The 17,791-nt window shown below is 39.2% G+C and overlaps 1 protein-coding gene across 2 annotated transcripts in view; it reads right to left on the reverse strand.

Moving 5' to 3' along the window:
- KLHL14 (kelch like family member 14) overlaps nucleotides 1-17,791 on the reverse strand; it is a 59,142-nt gene that overhangs the window by 7,571 nt on the left and 33,780 nt on the right. For both annotated transcript variants that reach the window (XM_079982715.1, XM_079982714.1), the window contains 2 exons: nucleotides 9,902-9,991; nucleotides 5,290-5,368 (listed from right to left, as the gene is read on the reverse strand). In XM_079982715.1, coding sequence (XP_079838841.1) covers nucleotides 5,290-5,368; nucleotides 9,902-9,991 — 169 coding nt within the window. The remainder of the gene's footprint in view (nucleotides 1-5,289; nucleotides 5,369-9,901; nucleotides 9,992-17,791) is intronic.

The following is a 17,791-nucleotide window of genomic DNA, read 5'->3' on the forward strand; positions in this document are numbered from 1 at the left end:
GCAGAAATGTAACAGTCAGCCTGCTTCATTCTTCAGATTAAATGTGTATTTTATGGGCAAACTCCCAATAGTAAAGATTTTAAGTTTCCCTTATCCTTCTTTTCCACTAAATAAATTACACTTGAGCCATAGAGCTCTAGTTAATTAATGTAAAATTTAATTGCTATAAAAAGTCCTCCATGATAAAATATTGCACTAAAAATTCAGTTTAGAAAAGAAATCATCCCCTCATATACATCTAGTCCTGAGAAATATACTGCCATCTCTAGTAAAAGAAATTACATCAAATTACTCTTGTGGATCAGGATATTAGTCCAGCTACAGGTCCTGCAGTGGCTTGTGAAAAGTCTCTGCAATGAACTTAGCTGAATTTTACAATGCAGTTACATGGGAAAAGTAAAAGAAATTCTTTCCTGATCCCCAAAGGCAATGAATTTATGCCCTGAATCTTGAAGTTTGATTATCAGTCTTAGATTGAAAAGCTACCAGAGTTATTACTGATCATACCAATGCCAAGAACCCTTTTAGAGAGACCCTAAAATCAGCTGAAGTGATTTTAATCAAAAAATATATGTTATGTAATTTGACAAATTAGTCTTTCTTTGCTTTAGCGTGAACAATGAAAAGTGGGTATGCTGGAATATAGGAGAATGCACCTGCATAGACTACTGGTGAGACTTTCTAGAAAGCTCTGGAAAAAAGACAGCCAAAGAGAGCTCCCCTCCAGATGTTGTGGACTGCAATTTCCATCCTATCCAGCCAACATAGCCAATGGACAGGGGTGGTAGGAGTTGTTGTCCACAATATCTGAAGGGCACCACATTGGCTACCCTATCTCTGGAAGATTAGGAGCACAGGATCCTGCCAGTTAAGTGCAGTAGCAAGTTTTACATGATGAGAGGGCAGAGACAGCACCTTCCCACTTAGTTCACTTCTCTGACCGTGGCAGAGAGCACAACCAAAACCTAGATCATGACCTTCTAGACAATCTCCTACTGTAGGGACAGAAGCCAGGATGTGTTGCTGAACACACACCTGTTACAGGGAAACAACCCTAAACCCCACAGTCAATCTAATGGAACTATACTGCTCCATCAGACTAGATAGGGGGATAAGGAAGCTGCTCCTGGAGAAAATCACAGCTGGTGGAGTCCATGAGGATGCTTTTGCCTCAAATATCATCTTTAGGGAGGACTTTGCCACAGTAATTTTTGCAGGTATAGCTGTAAAAGTCAGCCAGGGAATATGAGAGTCCATTTGAGATTTCGGCATGCTTTATTATCTGGACTTATGGTAAGGGATCACTTGTGCAGTTCCACTAGGACATCACCTCACCATCAACCTGAGTCTTGAACACACTGTGCAAGAGGTTCACTTTCTGGACATGAATGTGCAACTATTAATGGACATATAAGCACATCCTTATATAGGAAACCTACTGACTGTTACTCATACTTACATGCTTCCAGCTTCCACCCAGAGCACACTAAAGAGTTCATTGTTTACAGCTGAGCTCTATGATACAACAACATCCATTCAGATTCATAGGATTGGACAGAGCCTCACAGCTAAAATAATTCACATCAAACACCCAAAGTGAAAAATCAGATCAACAAAGCCAAACTGTTCTTAGGTACCAATCTTCTACACAACAGATCTAGAAGAGAAAATGACAAACTACCACTTGATGTCACAGCAGCCAAGTCAAAGCCACTTGAGCCTATCATCAATAATCTACAGTTCATCTAGGACAGACATGTCCCACACATAAGCCTTGGGTGGCAGACCTCCAATTGCTCTCAGACATCCCCCTAAGTAGGACAGCTACTCAGCAGCAACAGTAGGCCATACAAGAGGTATGGACACAGGGGCCAGCTCCCTATTAAAGACCAAGAAGCTGACTCTGTCTACTCCATTTTATCAAACCAACAGTTTTGTGATAGGTCACTGTTAAATATGTAATTATCTGCATTACATTTCCTTCTGACCTCACTGTTTACACCCCCCCACAAAACCCCCCCATGCAACATGCAATCCAGCAGCCTGTTCTTATGTAGAGGTAAGCTAGCTCTACGGCAGTCCATGGAACTGGTGGTGATGAAACAGTAGGAGTTATAGCAGAAGACTTACAATGGATTGAATAAAACAGAGGCCAGGACCCATTTTATAACTTAATCTGTGAGTGATAATGGCGAAGATGGCTTTTGTGTCACCGCTGCATCTGCTCAGAATCACCCAACATAGCTTTTCTAGGTGGTCAAAGAGCTATTGCAACGGAGCCTTTCAGGATGAGTTTACCAAATACTTTGCAGGAAAAATAGTTCCATTCATTCCAATTTACAAGCCACCGTTTGGCCAGGGCCATATTGTGCCTCTTTTATGTTTCTATGTGCTTCTTGATGTTTTGAAATTCTGGATGTTATATTGTGCTGTTTTTAACAACTGAAAGCTAAATTTATTACATTGTTACCTTCCTTGGAATACAGAAGAGAAACAAATCTTCCAGGGCATGGAAAATCCTATCTGTGTAGGCGCATCCCCATGTGTGGGACTGCAGAGAACTCATAAAAGAAAATATAGCCTCTCAAATTGTTCCGTGCTGCTTTAGACAGCCATTTTCTCTTATGTTTCTTCGCTTCTGCCATGCTTCTTTTCCTGCTTTCATTTTTGGAACCATTTCTTTGGAGGTGGTATAGCTGTGGCCATTGGACTTTCTGAAAGTCCACGGTGGAGAGGCAGGTCGCCGCCCTCCATCAACGTCTCAGCAAAATGCCCCCCCAGGTGAGCAGAGCTGACCATCTGTTACTGCTGGGCTGGCTTTGTATGGAAACTTGCTCATGTGCTAAAGTGGGGTACATCTAAGTCACAGATTTTCAGCCTCATCAGCATTGTACCAACTATGTCAATAGCTAGGACTTCAGTGCAAAGGCCAATTTATGTCACAAAGAGGGTGCAATTGCACTTGAAGTGCAGTACTATAACCATTTTTTTTAAAAAAATGGAAACAATCCAGCAAAAAATAAAGTATTTAATTTGCATTAATTTCAATTGGAGGAAGTTAAATGCATACTTAACCCTCCCGATGAAATCAGTAGGACATAAATGGATCATGTCCCAGTTTTCTTAACTAACAAATACTGACTCTTCATTGCAGAGGCCCTTTTTGATTAGTATTCAGCACCCAGTGCAGTGCTGTGCGGAGGTACAGACTGCAATGCCCAACAGATGGTTGGCTGAATACTTATTGGGGAAGAAGTGAATCCATGTTCTCTCCCTCCAGAGAATGATCCATGTGGATGGGCTCTCCAGACAGGGTCACAGAATAATATTCCCTATCATGTTTTAGTGTTACTGAATTTTTCTCGAAGGAGTTTTTATTTGCTGTGTTTTCTGCTGCAGTGGGCCTTGGTTATATTTGTTTTAGTTTCAAACTTAATGTCTGCCTGTCTTATTATTACTGGTTTATTCATTTTTTATTTGCAATTATACTGCATTTTTTTACAATTACTATTTTTATAGAAGCAATCTTGAGGGAGTTTTGACTTCTTAAGGCAGCGTATAAATATTTTAAACAAAATAATAAATATATTGTGAAATAAATTCTTAATAGTTTTGTTGTTGTCACTCATCCTGAGAACTTTGTTATAGAGCAGTCTATCAATACTATAAACAAACAAACTATTGCTTCACAGGAGGAAAAAAAACATCCTAACTGCACACATTTTGTCATAAAAAGGAGAGCATAAAAGCTCTTTATTAAAGAATATGAATGACTAAAAACTGTCTTGAAAGGCACTTGACTTAATAAATTGGAAGTCTCCAAAGAAGTCACAAGGGACTAGTCAGTAAACAATTCACATATTTTAAAATGTCTAATCACATTTTCAGCAATACTGTCTTATCCTCAGAGGCTCGTACAACACTGAAATAATTGATCACTGTGAATTATGTAGGCTCAGCTAAGAGGGTGAAGGTTAATTATCTCACTTTAAGAGCCCGGCAAAGAAGGGTTTTCATAATTAGAATACCATTTTGAAACAGAATTTGGACTTCTAAATACTTCAAATGATATTTTAAATATCAGACAGGCTTATAAGAAAAATCTAAAGCTGTCCATTTTTTTTTTTTAAAAAAACCTCATGGTACAAGCTCTACAGACACTAAATCTGCCTTAAGTTAGAGGCAGTGAGGCTGTGACAAGTAGATTTGTTCAACTGGATAACGAGCTGAACATCTTCAATTTTTATGGATGTCCTAGCTAAAGTGTATCCCCAAAAGCTTTATATACTATGCATCTGTGTTGTATTAGGAGTTGGATAATGGCTTGCATAATAACAGTACATATTTATAACCATTCCCCAACCTAAAATCTAGGGAGTCCCTAATCAAGTCTCTCTTTATGGAAGAAGTTGAACAACATGGTGTAGAAGTTGATTATACATACCCACTTTAATCTGGTTTAAGACCCAGTTTAGAAGTGGAACTTTTACTCTTCCAGGCCCAAATTTTAGAATACACTTTCCATTGCTGTCTGCTGGTGCTCTTCCTCATTCTCCTTTGCAGTTTTGCAAGGCATTTTTATACATTTAGGTGCTTGATTTCTGGTCCTTCACTGTTCCTTATTTTATATTTGGCTTCTTTTTAGTGTGATTACTGAACACCTCCATGCTTACCTGAGGTCTGAACTTTTCACAGTCACCTTGACATTGTATTAAACAAGACAATAGATTAATACATTACTTTAATAAGTAAAATGGCTGGGGAGCAAAGAATGCTTATGGTGGGTGGAGAAGGTTCAGGACAAAGGGAGCAAGGTACCACTTTTGGTACCTCTCATCTTCCCCAGTGTGCTTCTGCCAGGTTCTTCCACCACCTGATTATATGGAGTGGGCAGGTACAGGACCCAGCGGGTGCTGCCATTACCAGCCTAAGTGACTAAAAAGGCAAGGAGTGGTTGCTCTGCCAATGCATGCTGAAATTCAATGAAAACAAAGCAAAAATATAATAGAAAATAACAATTGTGAAATATTTCAGAGATTTGAAAGAAACACTGTTTCTACAATTCTACGATTCTATGAAAAGGATGTAGCAGTTCAGCTTTTACTTGAAAGTACCTTCTTGTCAGCAGAAAGATAATCTAGCACTATTATATTTTATTTGCTAGTGCAAATCAATTTCAATACTTTCACCATTCGCTTTTTTCACCGCTAAGTTAAACCCCAACCATCTTCCTCTCTTAGGTAAAACAGCCACCCTTTCCCCAACCCCAAATATATAGCAAGCATTTACCTCTCTTGCATGGGTGGAAGTTGTATCCAGCTGTTAAATCTAGGATCGTACCGGCTAACAAAGTTTGTACTGTGCTTTCCTGTAAAGAAATTAGTTTCACATTTAACTCTCTGTTTTCTGTCATTACAAATCACTGCAATAGTATATTCCTTTCACTTGCCAATCTTTATGGAGGTCTTCTCTCTAGAGCAAAGCATGTAAACACACAAAATCAACAGCCTCTAACTACAGTTCTTAATAGGTATCTACAGAAGTAGTAAAAAACAAAGTATTTTAGCTCTGTCTCATAAGGTTCTCTACAAGTCTCTGTTTAAGACAGAAACCCACTAGCATTTTTTTTAAGTGTCATAAATCTTATGACAATAGGAAATTATTGTTCTGAGGGAGATGGGCTTCTAGTGGCATTTCATGAATATTTTGTAGCAATCTGTAGAACCATGGGTATATCTGACATTCTTTCTTGTCTCCCCAGTTTGCAGTGGGAAGAGGGTGATGTTGATTGCTGATAGGGAGGTGAACACATCTTTACTAAGTGCTCAGACATCCTTACATTAGGGATTTGATGTTATAATCTTGAGATTTTCCCTTATAGGACAAAGAGGAAAATACATACTGCCTTTTATAATATTGCCTTTTAGAAGGATTTATATGTGCCATCTAAAAATAATGTATTTCTACTGTCCCTAAGTCACAAATAAAGCAAAACAAAGCAAAGGCTAATTGTGGAAGTCTACATTATCCTGACTACTAACCTCTGGCACTGCATGCCTTCAGGATATTAAGATTGCAGTATATTTTACATACAGATTGACATCAAAGCAAGAAGACTGGAGCAAGAGAGTGCATGGCAATTTCTGTTTAACACCTGAGCCTTCAGCACACAAGTATCTCAAAAAGCCCTCTTGTTTCTTGTATGTGTGACTAAAAAAATTGAATCACAGCTACATGACAACCCAATCATGTATATCACAAGGAAATAAATGTGTAGTGGGTAGTGCACCAGGTAAATAATTTTAGTGTAAAGGAACCCCAAATGCTTACAACCTCTTTCCTTTATACACTGAATTTGCATTAATCAATAAAATACAGTTTTGTCTCTTTTGTGTTTTTTTAATTTCTAACAGACATTCTTACCCAGCAGGCCTTCAAGGTTTGATCTAAGAAAATGGTTCATAGTGAAATGAAAATTCCACACCTGTGAGGGTGAAAACAGTGTATTCTCCATCCAGCATTGCTAGATGCTATTTACGGGACTGAACATGCAAAGCTGATGAGTCCAAACAAGTGGAGAACTTAGTTACCAGACAATTTCAGACTACACATATAATGTGCCCCAAATCTCATCATTCTATGCTAAGGAAACCATAAAGTCTGTAAGGAGAGCAAATTATGCATTCTGGTCTTGTTATCGTATTTGAGTACTTAAGATAATATTTTAGTAATGTTAAGCAGCTCTCATATATGAACGTCTAATTACACAACAATTCTAGGAGTGGAAGTTATCCCAGAGATTCTGTTCATCAGTAATCTATATTCAACGTTTTTCTGGAACAATGCCCCTCAATTCCCTTCATGTACAAAAACCCCCTTCCAACTGCCCACAATTATACTTCTCCCTCTTTCCTTCTTCACCTTCCATCTATGCCTTCCCCAGTCCCTTCTTTCAACACTTACTGGTACTTACTTGTATCTTTCCTTGGTTACACCTGCTCTGATCTCTAAACCTTCCTTCCTCCTCTTAATCCCATGCTGGAAATTGTTCCTCACATTCCTCCTCCCCTTCCAACTTAGCACTGAATGGTGAACTACATGGGCTTTTGAAATGAACGGTAAATAAGCAGCACCACATTTAATAGGGAAATCAAGCAGGGCTCCTTTGAATAATAGGGAGCTTGGCTGTGCTAGATGGACCAGTGATCTCACTCTGGTGATGCCCTCTGTTTGGGGAGGCAGGGCTAAGCAGACTCCCACCCCGCTAATATGCTTCCCTGTTAGGTAAACTACCTTGCCACTATTAAAATGAGAAGATAGAAGGGAAAGAAGTGGGGCAAAGTAGCCCAGCAGTTAGGTGTTCCTGTACAATGCTTCCCTTTGCAGGTCAGTGCTCCACATAGCTCTACTCTAGCCATCATGAAACATCAGAGGGAACTCAAGTGTGAATTCTAAGGCTGGGGAGTTACCCCATCCATGCCACTGGTTCTGCTAAGAGTACCATCTATTTTTTTGGGGGGGGGTCCAAGGGTATTTTAACGTGGGAGAAGGCTTGGGGAGTTGCAACAGAAGTCTTCAAACTAGTTCTATAGGTTACAGTTCTAGAAGTAATTATTTGCAACCTTTTGTGCAGTAACATTTCAGGAATAAAGTAGAAAAGCTATTCTTCCAAAACATTGATTTAAATAATTTTTGTAAAAAACCTACTGGATACAGGCTCATGGAATGGACTAGTTTATCTCAGTTTTCAAGGAAAGGAACAGATGTAACGCTTCGATATAATTTGGTTTAGTGCAGATGCTGAAATGGGTCTTTCACAATAAAATATATGCAGTATATGTAATTTCAGCTGGATCTTCTGGCATTTTGAAGTGAAAATGTGTACCTGCAAGCTGTTTTATAGTTTGCCAGTCATAATTATCTCTGTTACACAGACTGCTACAACTGCAACTCTGTCCTCATGTGCAAGCTCTTCAACAATGTCTTGACAATATTTTAAATTTTGCAAGGCATACTGTTCTCTTTTGCTTTGTTCAGAAATCTGTTAAATTGTTTAATATCTCTCTGCAGAAAATTTATGAAGTAATCAAATAAGGAACACATACTACTAGATAATCTCTATGTGAATCCCTTGCACAAGATTAGAAATAAATGTGTAGTGGAACAATCAGGAGTTTTTTGATACTGCATACATAACAGTTTACCTGGAAGGGACTGGCTTGGAACTGGAAGAAAAACACTGACTGTAAGACATTGCTTTACTGTAGTAAGAAATACACAGAGTGCTGAGAAGCCAGGGTCCTCCTTCCATCAGGCTGTGGTACAGGATGGAAGAAAAGGGATGCAGGACCATTTCATCAGCACAGCTGAGACCAGCACATTTGGCTCTTATTCTCTTCGAACTGTCTCCCTACCAGCTGCTCCTCAGAAGAGCTTGTAACTAAGAACCACTACCTCAGTGTGCTTTTTCTTCCTCCCTCCTAATCTATTTTCCTTTTGTGTCATGCCTTTTAGACTGCAAGGCTGAGGGCAGGGTCTGATTTGTTTGTATTGATCTGTAAACCAGGATTTTTTTCAGCTCACGAGCAGGGTAGAAAAAATCAAAATAAAATAATATAAAAGCATGAAATGCTGGTTAAAACTCCTAACAGCTGCCATGAAAACACTGTCTACACATATAAAGAAGATGTGGTAGCTTGAATGACAAAGGTACCAAAGCCTCAAATCAGCACTTTGGCTGCCCATGGAGAGGAACTAGAACTTGTACCCAGAGTTCCTATTTCCTCACATGAAAGCATTCATTGCTCCTGTGGAATATTCTCCCACCCATATGTGGAGTTTCTCTGCTGCAGGTAAAGGGCTTGGTATGTCACAGAATGCTGTTGACAGCATCTCAAGCTTTTTTGGGTTTTGGGGTAACACTCAGTTCCCAAGCCCATTTACCGTGTTAGCTTGAGAAAGAACATAGTTAGCTTTTGAAGCATAGGGCCTTCATTTCTGTGTTTCAAAATTTTCGCTTGAAGTGGCCTCTAAACATAAAATTGGCCTTAAGTATAGTATACAAATGGCTTCAGCAAGACCTTAAAAATACCTGACTGTGTACATGAGGCTGTGTATTTCTTCTGCATGACATAGCTCTCTAGAACTGTGGCCTTAGAGTTTTAATGGAACTTTGCCAAAACAAAACTGCTTTAATCAGTTTTATTGATCTTGTTCAGATATCACACTAAAACCATAGTTTAACATAACAAGGACAAGCTGCAGCAAGATTCAACCTTGCATGCTCACACTTTGGCATGACCACAAGGAGGAGTTGTTTTTGCTTAACCACAGCTTATCATACTGTTTGAACCCAATGAACTGTGGTTAATGCTAACAATAGTTTGTTTGAAACAAGCCAACTTCAAATCATGGATTATGAAGCTGGCTTATTGAAAACAAACCACTGTTAGCATTAACCACTTTCTGAACTCCGTGGGGACCTGCCAGAGGAGGTATGAATATGTTAGTCCAGGTTTGTGGCTCACTCTCATAATGTTCAACTATGGTTTAACATAATGTCCGAATGTGCCATTGTGAGCTGTTTGGCAGTCCACTTCATCCAGAGGTTCTATTGCTGCAAGTGAATTTAGGGTCACAGCCTAATGGGCTGATTCACATACTACATTTTTTGCAGATACAGAATATTATTGTGTTTGCATACATAAAAAGAGATATGAAACTGCAATTCACAAATCCCTTTAAACAGCATCTCACCAGAAGGGCAGCTGACTGTGGGTATATAAGATCTATGGCTGCAGTCATATGACCGAAGACAAATAACTTGAGGTACATCTGCAAATGGATATTTTGTACTTCTGTACACATATTCTTATAGTTCCATTAGTTATTATGTACATACCATTAGGATTCCACTGGTCTTCTCCTCCCAATACGAACAAGAAATTTTCTACTTCCACAACACAATGGTGGGCACTATTATACGGCATAACTGTGAACAAAACAGGTATTCTTTATCAAGCTCCATTTCATACAATGGCTGCTTTGAGACATTTACTTCAGGAAAGCTCCAAACCATAAATGCAGACATAATATAAGTATGCTTCAGTTCTAGTACATATGTCAAGTAAACTAAAAGTATCCCATCTTTATGATATCCCTGGAAAAATAGCCAGAGTAAATCACCACCAATTTCTTTCCCTTGTATCTGCTTGCTGTCATGTTTTGGTGCTCCAGGCGCACTATCCCGAACTGGGCTATGATGTGCTGATCTCTTCAGCATCAACACTTGTAGCTGAATCCCAGCAAACACAGGTATACATGGGATCTTAAGACTACACAGCCCAGGGTCTGTTTTAACAGCTGCTAGTGTGATTTATGATACACAGAAGCTGTCATAACAGCTCCTCCAGGCTTGCAGTTCCTGAGGGGGCACCGAATGTGACTTCACAAGCCTGTCACAGTTGTGTCGTCAGCTATTGCACAACCTGTGGGCTGAGTAGTCTTCAAGACCCCAGGTATGCTGTAGTTGAAGGGGCCAATAATATACTTTGTAGCAAGTTTGCAACTTTTTAAGAAATGAAAGAGACATGGCTAAACCTGCAATTGTCAGCTGTGTCCTGCAAGTACCATGTACCGTAAATAACAAGAAGATTAAATAAAAGCAGCACTGCAAAAAAAAAACAAAAAAACAAACAAACAAACAAACAAAGAAAACACCCTCCACAAGCTTAGTTCTGTTGGCAACATTTCCATAAGAAGAGTCAAAGTATTCAGCAGCTTTCTCTTACACAGCAATGAGCAAGCTGCATTTCCATACAGTTTTAAGTTTTTAAATTAAGGTCCTGCTGATTTAATGCCTTCTCCAAATGTATACGCTTAATTTCCTGTACAATGTCATTAGCAGCACAATCAGACATTTTCCATCCATCTAATCAGGGAGCCCTTTGTTGAAAGATCAAAACTGTTTTACCATAGTTGCAACATCCTTTTTTTTTTTTTTTTGGATGGGATTATTTTGAGGGGATGGGAGGGGAGAGGCACGCAGGAAATCTTTTTTTCCTGTTTCATTCCCCTCCCCTTCCCAAGGCTAGAGCTGTAAAACAAAAATATGCAATTTTAATGCCATAATATGTATTGCTCTGTGGAATGCAACACTATCAAAAATCATATGTTGAAATGCATACTTACACAGGTTTAGCTATCATACTACATGCAGTAGTTCTGGCCCGGTGTCACCAGTAGGAAAAATAATGTCCTTGTTCAGCTCATCATATGGGCACCTTAAATCTAGGTGAGGACAAATGGGGAGGTGATGTGCATGTACAGGCAGGGAACTTATTGCTTGAAACGGATCAACAGAGCACTTAGGAAACCAGTGCAGTGGGAAATCAATATGACTCAGGGCCAGCTTTTACTTTGTGCTCTTTTGCCAGTGCCAAAAAAAGAGGCAGCCTATCTCACACTTGGATTATTTTGGGTGATATATCTCTCATTTCATTTGTTTTATTATCTTTTATTTTTCTCAATGCACTCAAAGCCGTATAGCATATGCAAATAACAATAAGAAATATGTGCAGCTTTCTTGTTGAAGACACATTTTCTTAAAGATCAAGTAGTCTCGTTTAAGCTTCTTACTGATTTTTATTTTATTTTATTTTATTATTTTATTTTATTTATTTTGCCTATGCAATGGTGAATAAGCAAGGTGCAAATTTAGCTTCCAGTAAAGGTCAAACATCATTTTCATAGTCTGTGGTTGTACAGCTGCCTAAGCAAAAGCAATTGTTAGGCAGCTAGGCTAGTGAAAATGCATTAATTAATGTTACTTATTGCTGGTAGATCTTATACAGCCATTAAGCAGCCAGACATAGACACTGTTAATTTTCAAATTACTTACACAATTGTTCCAAGTAAGTCAATGAGATATTTTGGAAGATGAAGCTTAAGAACTATAGCTTTGGAAAATGTATTGATAGGTAGAATGGCTTAATGTCATGTGTAGATTTATATTCGTATTAGTTCACAACACTCAGTATGTTAATTTATAACTCAGAGGCAAGTCTGAGATTTGAGCCCACAGGTAAGCTTTCTTCTGCAAGTTAAATGTAATGCCATCATTCCATGCATTACTAAAACCCTCTCCCTTAAGAGGAGGCCTGAGCAACTTGTGAGCAGTCCACTGGAAACAAGGCCATGATACACAGGTGGTGATCTGTGCTTGTTTTCTGCCTCACAAGTTGTGGAATCTTCAGATCACATGAAATCATGAAAAGCAAGTTCTGCCTCTTTTTTAACTCATGACAAAATACTCACTCAAAATAGATCTGGAGACCCTTCATATTTACTCCAAAGATACTAAGAGCGGATCTGAGGCTCCTTTCCTGTTACATTGCAGCACCTTTCAATTGCATACCCAGAAGCATGGGGGAACCACTTCATAGTACAGCGATGCCAAATTGTAGAAGTTGGGCAGGGTGGTGACGTGAATAATTGTTTGCTTCCCCACAGGTTGCCAGTTCCATGTGAAATATTCATGTGATCACCCCCGCCCATGTTCTTATGTTATTTTATTTATACTGCTCTTCAAATAAGCACTTCCTGGTTGGATTAAGGCAGGTCGCATGCGCACCCCATGCAGAATGCATCTGAATCATGTAGAAATGATTTCCTTGCCATTGGGCATGCTTCTTAGCATGTAATGTACTAAGGCAGCAAAACTTCTTTAAACATGATTTTCAGAGCTAAGTGGCAACACATATGGACAATAGTACTCTGTTTGTTTGATGCCATGTGTAAAAATGGTAGAATATCTGACTTGTAAAATTACCGGTATTATGATCACTCCAATGACACAAATGAAAGTTGCAATGGAATAAGCAGAAATAAAAGTTCTAAAACGTCACTCAGGTTAAAAAAACAACAACGCTCTGGTTCCAAAATGTAACTTATAAAAGAGCATGTTACAATTCAGAGAACTACATTACTGGCTCTGTTGGGAGTATGTATTTTTCAGACAGAAGCTGTCGCCGTCCCCCAAAATGTAAAGGTTCCACTAGGCACATGTGAGCCCTTGGGCACACCGACAATAACTTTCTGTAAGATATGACACATTTCTGCATTCTGAAGGAAGCAACCACACTTTTTACATTGCCCCTCATCCCCCCTGCCCCAGGATGCCTTTTAGACCAACTTATTACATTCACTAAGAATTCATGGGTGTAAATAATGCAAAGCATGGGCCAATGTGTAGTCCACTGATGCAGACAGCTGCTCTTATTAATTGCACACTGTCCTCTGCTTTGCTGATTTATTTTAATATGAGTCTCAGATTCCCTCATCTTTACATTTCATTTCATCTCAGGTGAGTACCTCTCTTCCCCTCCAAAAAAGGTATTGGAAAAGAAGTTTGTACGCCACGCTCAAACACAGCCCAGTGTGAGTTTTTAGCGTGTCAGTCAGTGAGTTAGAGGGAAAGGGTAAAGAGAAGCTAATCAGGATGAAATGAGATTAAAGGCTGTCTAATTTTACAGCAACTGTGATCCATCAGCCACTGTGAAAGTGACAGTGGAAATGAATGATGGAGACAGACAGGTGGGGTTGTACATTTCACTGATTTATCCTCAAATGCACTGGGCCTTATTTTATTGAGTGAACATGACCGCATTTATCATGACTGTCATCTAAACCCACTTCCCTCCATTTAAAAAGGTCACTTTACTAGGAGGAAGTAGGATAGAGGCACTTTCAAAAGAGGTTAAAAAATCTAATAACATGTGTTTATAAAGCTCTCTGCAAGAACTCTCAGCTTTATTAAACAAACTAGTGGAGTTAAATGAAAGGAGAAAACACCAATAAATAAGAGGAAAAAATTGACATCTGAAACAAGACCCAAGGTCCTAGAAATAAACTGCACCTATATAGACATTTCGGAGAGGACACGCACAAACCAACAGCTTCTCTTCTGGCCTACCTTCTCCCCCAAATGTTAAGGTCCCAAGATAATGAGAAAGCAGAGTTGTAGTACAGATCACTTCTTTAAAATTTCAAAAGAAATCTGGTCCACTTAATTTGTGGAGCAGAACCCTATTCTCAGTGGGGCGCGGGGGCGGGGGGGGCGGGGAGTTCGTTTCCTTCAGTATCTGTGTTTCTGCATTCTAGTATGTAGATTGTTTGGATTGAACTTGTACAAGTATTTGGTTGTGCATCAGCAGCAGCCAGTTTGGGAAAGGATTTATTTTGCCAAAATCAGGCAAGGCAAAAGCAAAGAGAGACTTCCCCATTTCCTGACAGAGAATGAGTGATATCTTCTCTCTCATTGTGCACACCCATTCACTTCCAGTTCTGCCCTTCACCACATCTGTCCCCACACTTTACTATGCTTGCACAATATTTGAATTCCTTTTCTTCGTCTGATGCTGTGTCTTGTAAGATTGTGTCATTGGTCTTAACTAGCATGTTTCCACCAACCAGAAAACACACAGTTCCCAGAAAACATCTTGAAAACACAACAGGTTCCATAGGCCTGAATGGCAGGTATATATTTCTAAACAAACAGTGGGCACAAGCCAGGGCTCCAGTTTCTCAAATGTTTATGGGTGCCCATCTTTCCTTCACATCATACATACCTCAGCAAACCGAAACCACACATAAAGTTTGAGACAGATCTAAGTCAGCAATGTATCACCAGGAGAGGCTGTGCAGGCACTAAAAAAGCCTCCCACTGTTTTAAAATAATTCTATAACCCCTTCCTCAAATCTGCTCATAATTATTCAAAAATTAGCACTTGCCAATAAATTTCAGCATAACAGCTGTCTGGAAGATGTTCACTTTGAATGCAAACACATTCATTCTTTGTAATGAATTACTAACTACCCAAAACACAGTAGATTTCTGGTCACAAATATCTGGGTTGGAGAGAAGTGCTTCAGATGGAAGAGCACCAAATGAAGATAAGTGGACAATGAATACTTTTGTGTTACTGGATGAACTGAAAATCTACTTTGATTTTTAAAATGCTTGTGAGGTCTGCTTTGCCAGAGATACAGTCACAGAGACAGAAATCACTTGGAGCAATTCAACAGTAATGTTACACATAGGTGTTAAGTTCTAATGGAGACAGACATACTGTACAGGGTTCTTTAAAAACTGTATCAACCAATTCAATACCTATCTACTATAAATTTTTATTTTTTTTTAAACTTTGTAAGTCCCTTTGAGACAATTTTGTGAAAAAGTGACAAATTAATATAAAGAAATAAATACTTATAAGTAAGGTTTCCTGTGTTCAATGGGACTTACTACCAGGTATGTGGGTATAAGATTGCAACTTCAGTCTGTCAAGTTAGCAATGATGACTGCAGTATCTGTCTCTTTTTAAAAACCAGTCACATACTCATCCTTTACAATTCTAGATGGAGTCACTAGATGGTGTTCATAGCTGCCTGCCCTTCTGTGCCCCACCTCAAGATGCTTTGAATTATTATATTAATCAGAATTTGCAGCCAACCACAAACAAAGAAGTGAATTGTAACATGAATAGCATAGCTAGTTTTCTCTCCAGCAGTTAATTTCTGTTTGTGTATCCAGTTCGAAGGAAAGAAATCAAATGTGGTGTACAGAAAACAAATGCATTTGGTGTCAATCCTGACAAGTGCTGAGTTCCTACAACTCTCACTGATTGTGACAGATTTGGCACAAAATGTGCCTTGTGTTTTCTTGTCTGAGTTCCCCAAATCCAAACTGAATGAGAAGCAGTCCATGATTCCACTGGCAGTCCAAAATATAATTTCCTACTCCATACTTCAGTCCTGGTAAAATAATTGCTTCTGTTTATTGTTTCATGGCTGCTTTGTGGCTGTGTCTCTGTAGCTCCACCATGAGTTCGCCACATTTCCCCCCTGTAAAGTTTGAAAGCTGTTTTCTCATAGTTGTGCTCCATGCTACAGAGGATCATCTGGCCTCAACCAGAAGCCAGGCATTTAGTGTTACTGTGGGACACTCTTCCAGCAGCGATTCAGCAAGCATCCTCACTTTTTGACTTTCAAGCATCTCTTGAATACTTTTTTATGCCAACAAGCCTATGCAATTATTTAAAATCTCTTTGAGGAGCCAATCTTCCCTCCATTGTCATTCTGGCCTCAGCTCTCCCCAAGGCAGCTGCTGGAGCCTCCCACTCCCTGTTGCAGACCTTCTTAGCTCTCATGTCAAATGATTTGTGCTTCCAGTTGCCATTCTTCATCAGTTGCCATACTTTGCTTCTTGCTCCCTCTATGCTTCCTTCTGTCTTCAGGGCCACTTTTTAGACCCTTGGCAATCCTCTTCAGCCTACCAAAACTTGTCCAAACAGAGCTAAACCTAGTCTTATACTTTCTTTGGTCATGATCCTCAAGCCAATCAATTTGTTTCTGATGGAATTACAAAGCCCATTTGCCTATAAATAAGGACAAAGAGATTTGAATGCAATATCCACTAACTGACCAATCATAAACCAATCAGTTCTGAATGCCACTGCTGTTAGCATAAAAGGTGAAACGCAGCCAGCAATAGGAAGCTGCTGTGACAGTTTAAATGTCAATTGACTAACAGACCTTGTATAACTTTGTATATTCTCTCTGCTTCTAGCCAGCAGTTAGAGACAAAACTTCCTGACAGTTAGCCATTTACAACCCAATAAGTGTTTAAATTGTTAAAACATGTTTAGTTTACCACACAACAATATAGGTTCTCCACACTGTAGGAGCTTCTGCCACCATAGTGCTTTTGAAAGCAACTGTTCATGAGATAAAAGCAGGTGATACAGTATTTGGATTCAACAGGATGTGATACAGGATTGCTGAATGGTAGCTTAAGTACAGCTCTAATAGCCTGTGTAGATTTGGAGGCTGGTGGAATGCTAAATCAATAGACTTGGTCTTTGGTCTGGCAAAGCATTCAGAATTTGCTAACACTGGGTATCTGTCTCTGGTTGTTGTTGTTTAGTCATTTAGTCATGTCCGACTCTTCATGACCCCATGGACCAGAACACGCCAGGCACTCCATTGCCTCCTGCAGCTTGGTCAAACACACATTTGTAGCTTCGAGAACACTGTCCAGCCATCTCTCCTCTGTCATCCCCTTCTCCTTGTGCCCTCAATCTTTCCCAACATCAGGGTCTTTACCAGGGAGTCTTCTCTTCTCATTAGGTGACCAAAGTATTGGATCCTCAGCTTCAGGATCTGTCCTTCCAGTGAGCACTCTCTGATTACCAGATGCTGAATGGAAATCTACCAAAAACTGAATATGTATTACTTTGTTGATTGACTCCTCAATTTCATGGATTAGAGTTTCCCCAGATTACATGGATGTGTTGCAGCAATCAATTACCGGTAAATGTGGAGGATGTCTTCAGTACAGCAATGTACTTTAAGTTCATTGGTCCTTCTTTGGTAATTTTCTTTGTTGCTCCAGATACATCTGATATCGGAAACAAGAGAAAACTTATGTGCCTGTAGACTTGACACCTTAACACTGGAGGATAATATCTGACATCAGAGCTTCTGAGAATTCCATCTTCAAGTATTCTATAACTGCCACCTTGGCTATAGCATGATTTTGATTCACACCAGAGCAATAGAAGAAGGCAGAAACTGAAACATCTTGCTATAAAAGAGTAATCTGTTTTATTAAGTAAATTTATTTATTTACTTAACAAGGTTCATATATCTTTTATCACAAAAACCTCGAAGAAGATAATATACAACTATAAATAAATAGCTATGTGAAAATACCAATAAATATTGAACACAAATA

Source organism: Podarcis cretensis (genome assembly GCF_951804945.1).
Source record: "Podarcis cretensis genome assembly, chromosome: 7".
NCBI classification, from domain to species: domain Eukaryota; kingdom Metazoa; phylum Chordata; class Lepidosauria; order Squamata; family Lacertidae; genus Podarcis; species Podarcis cretensis.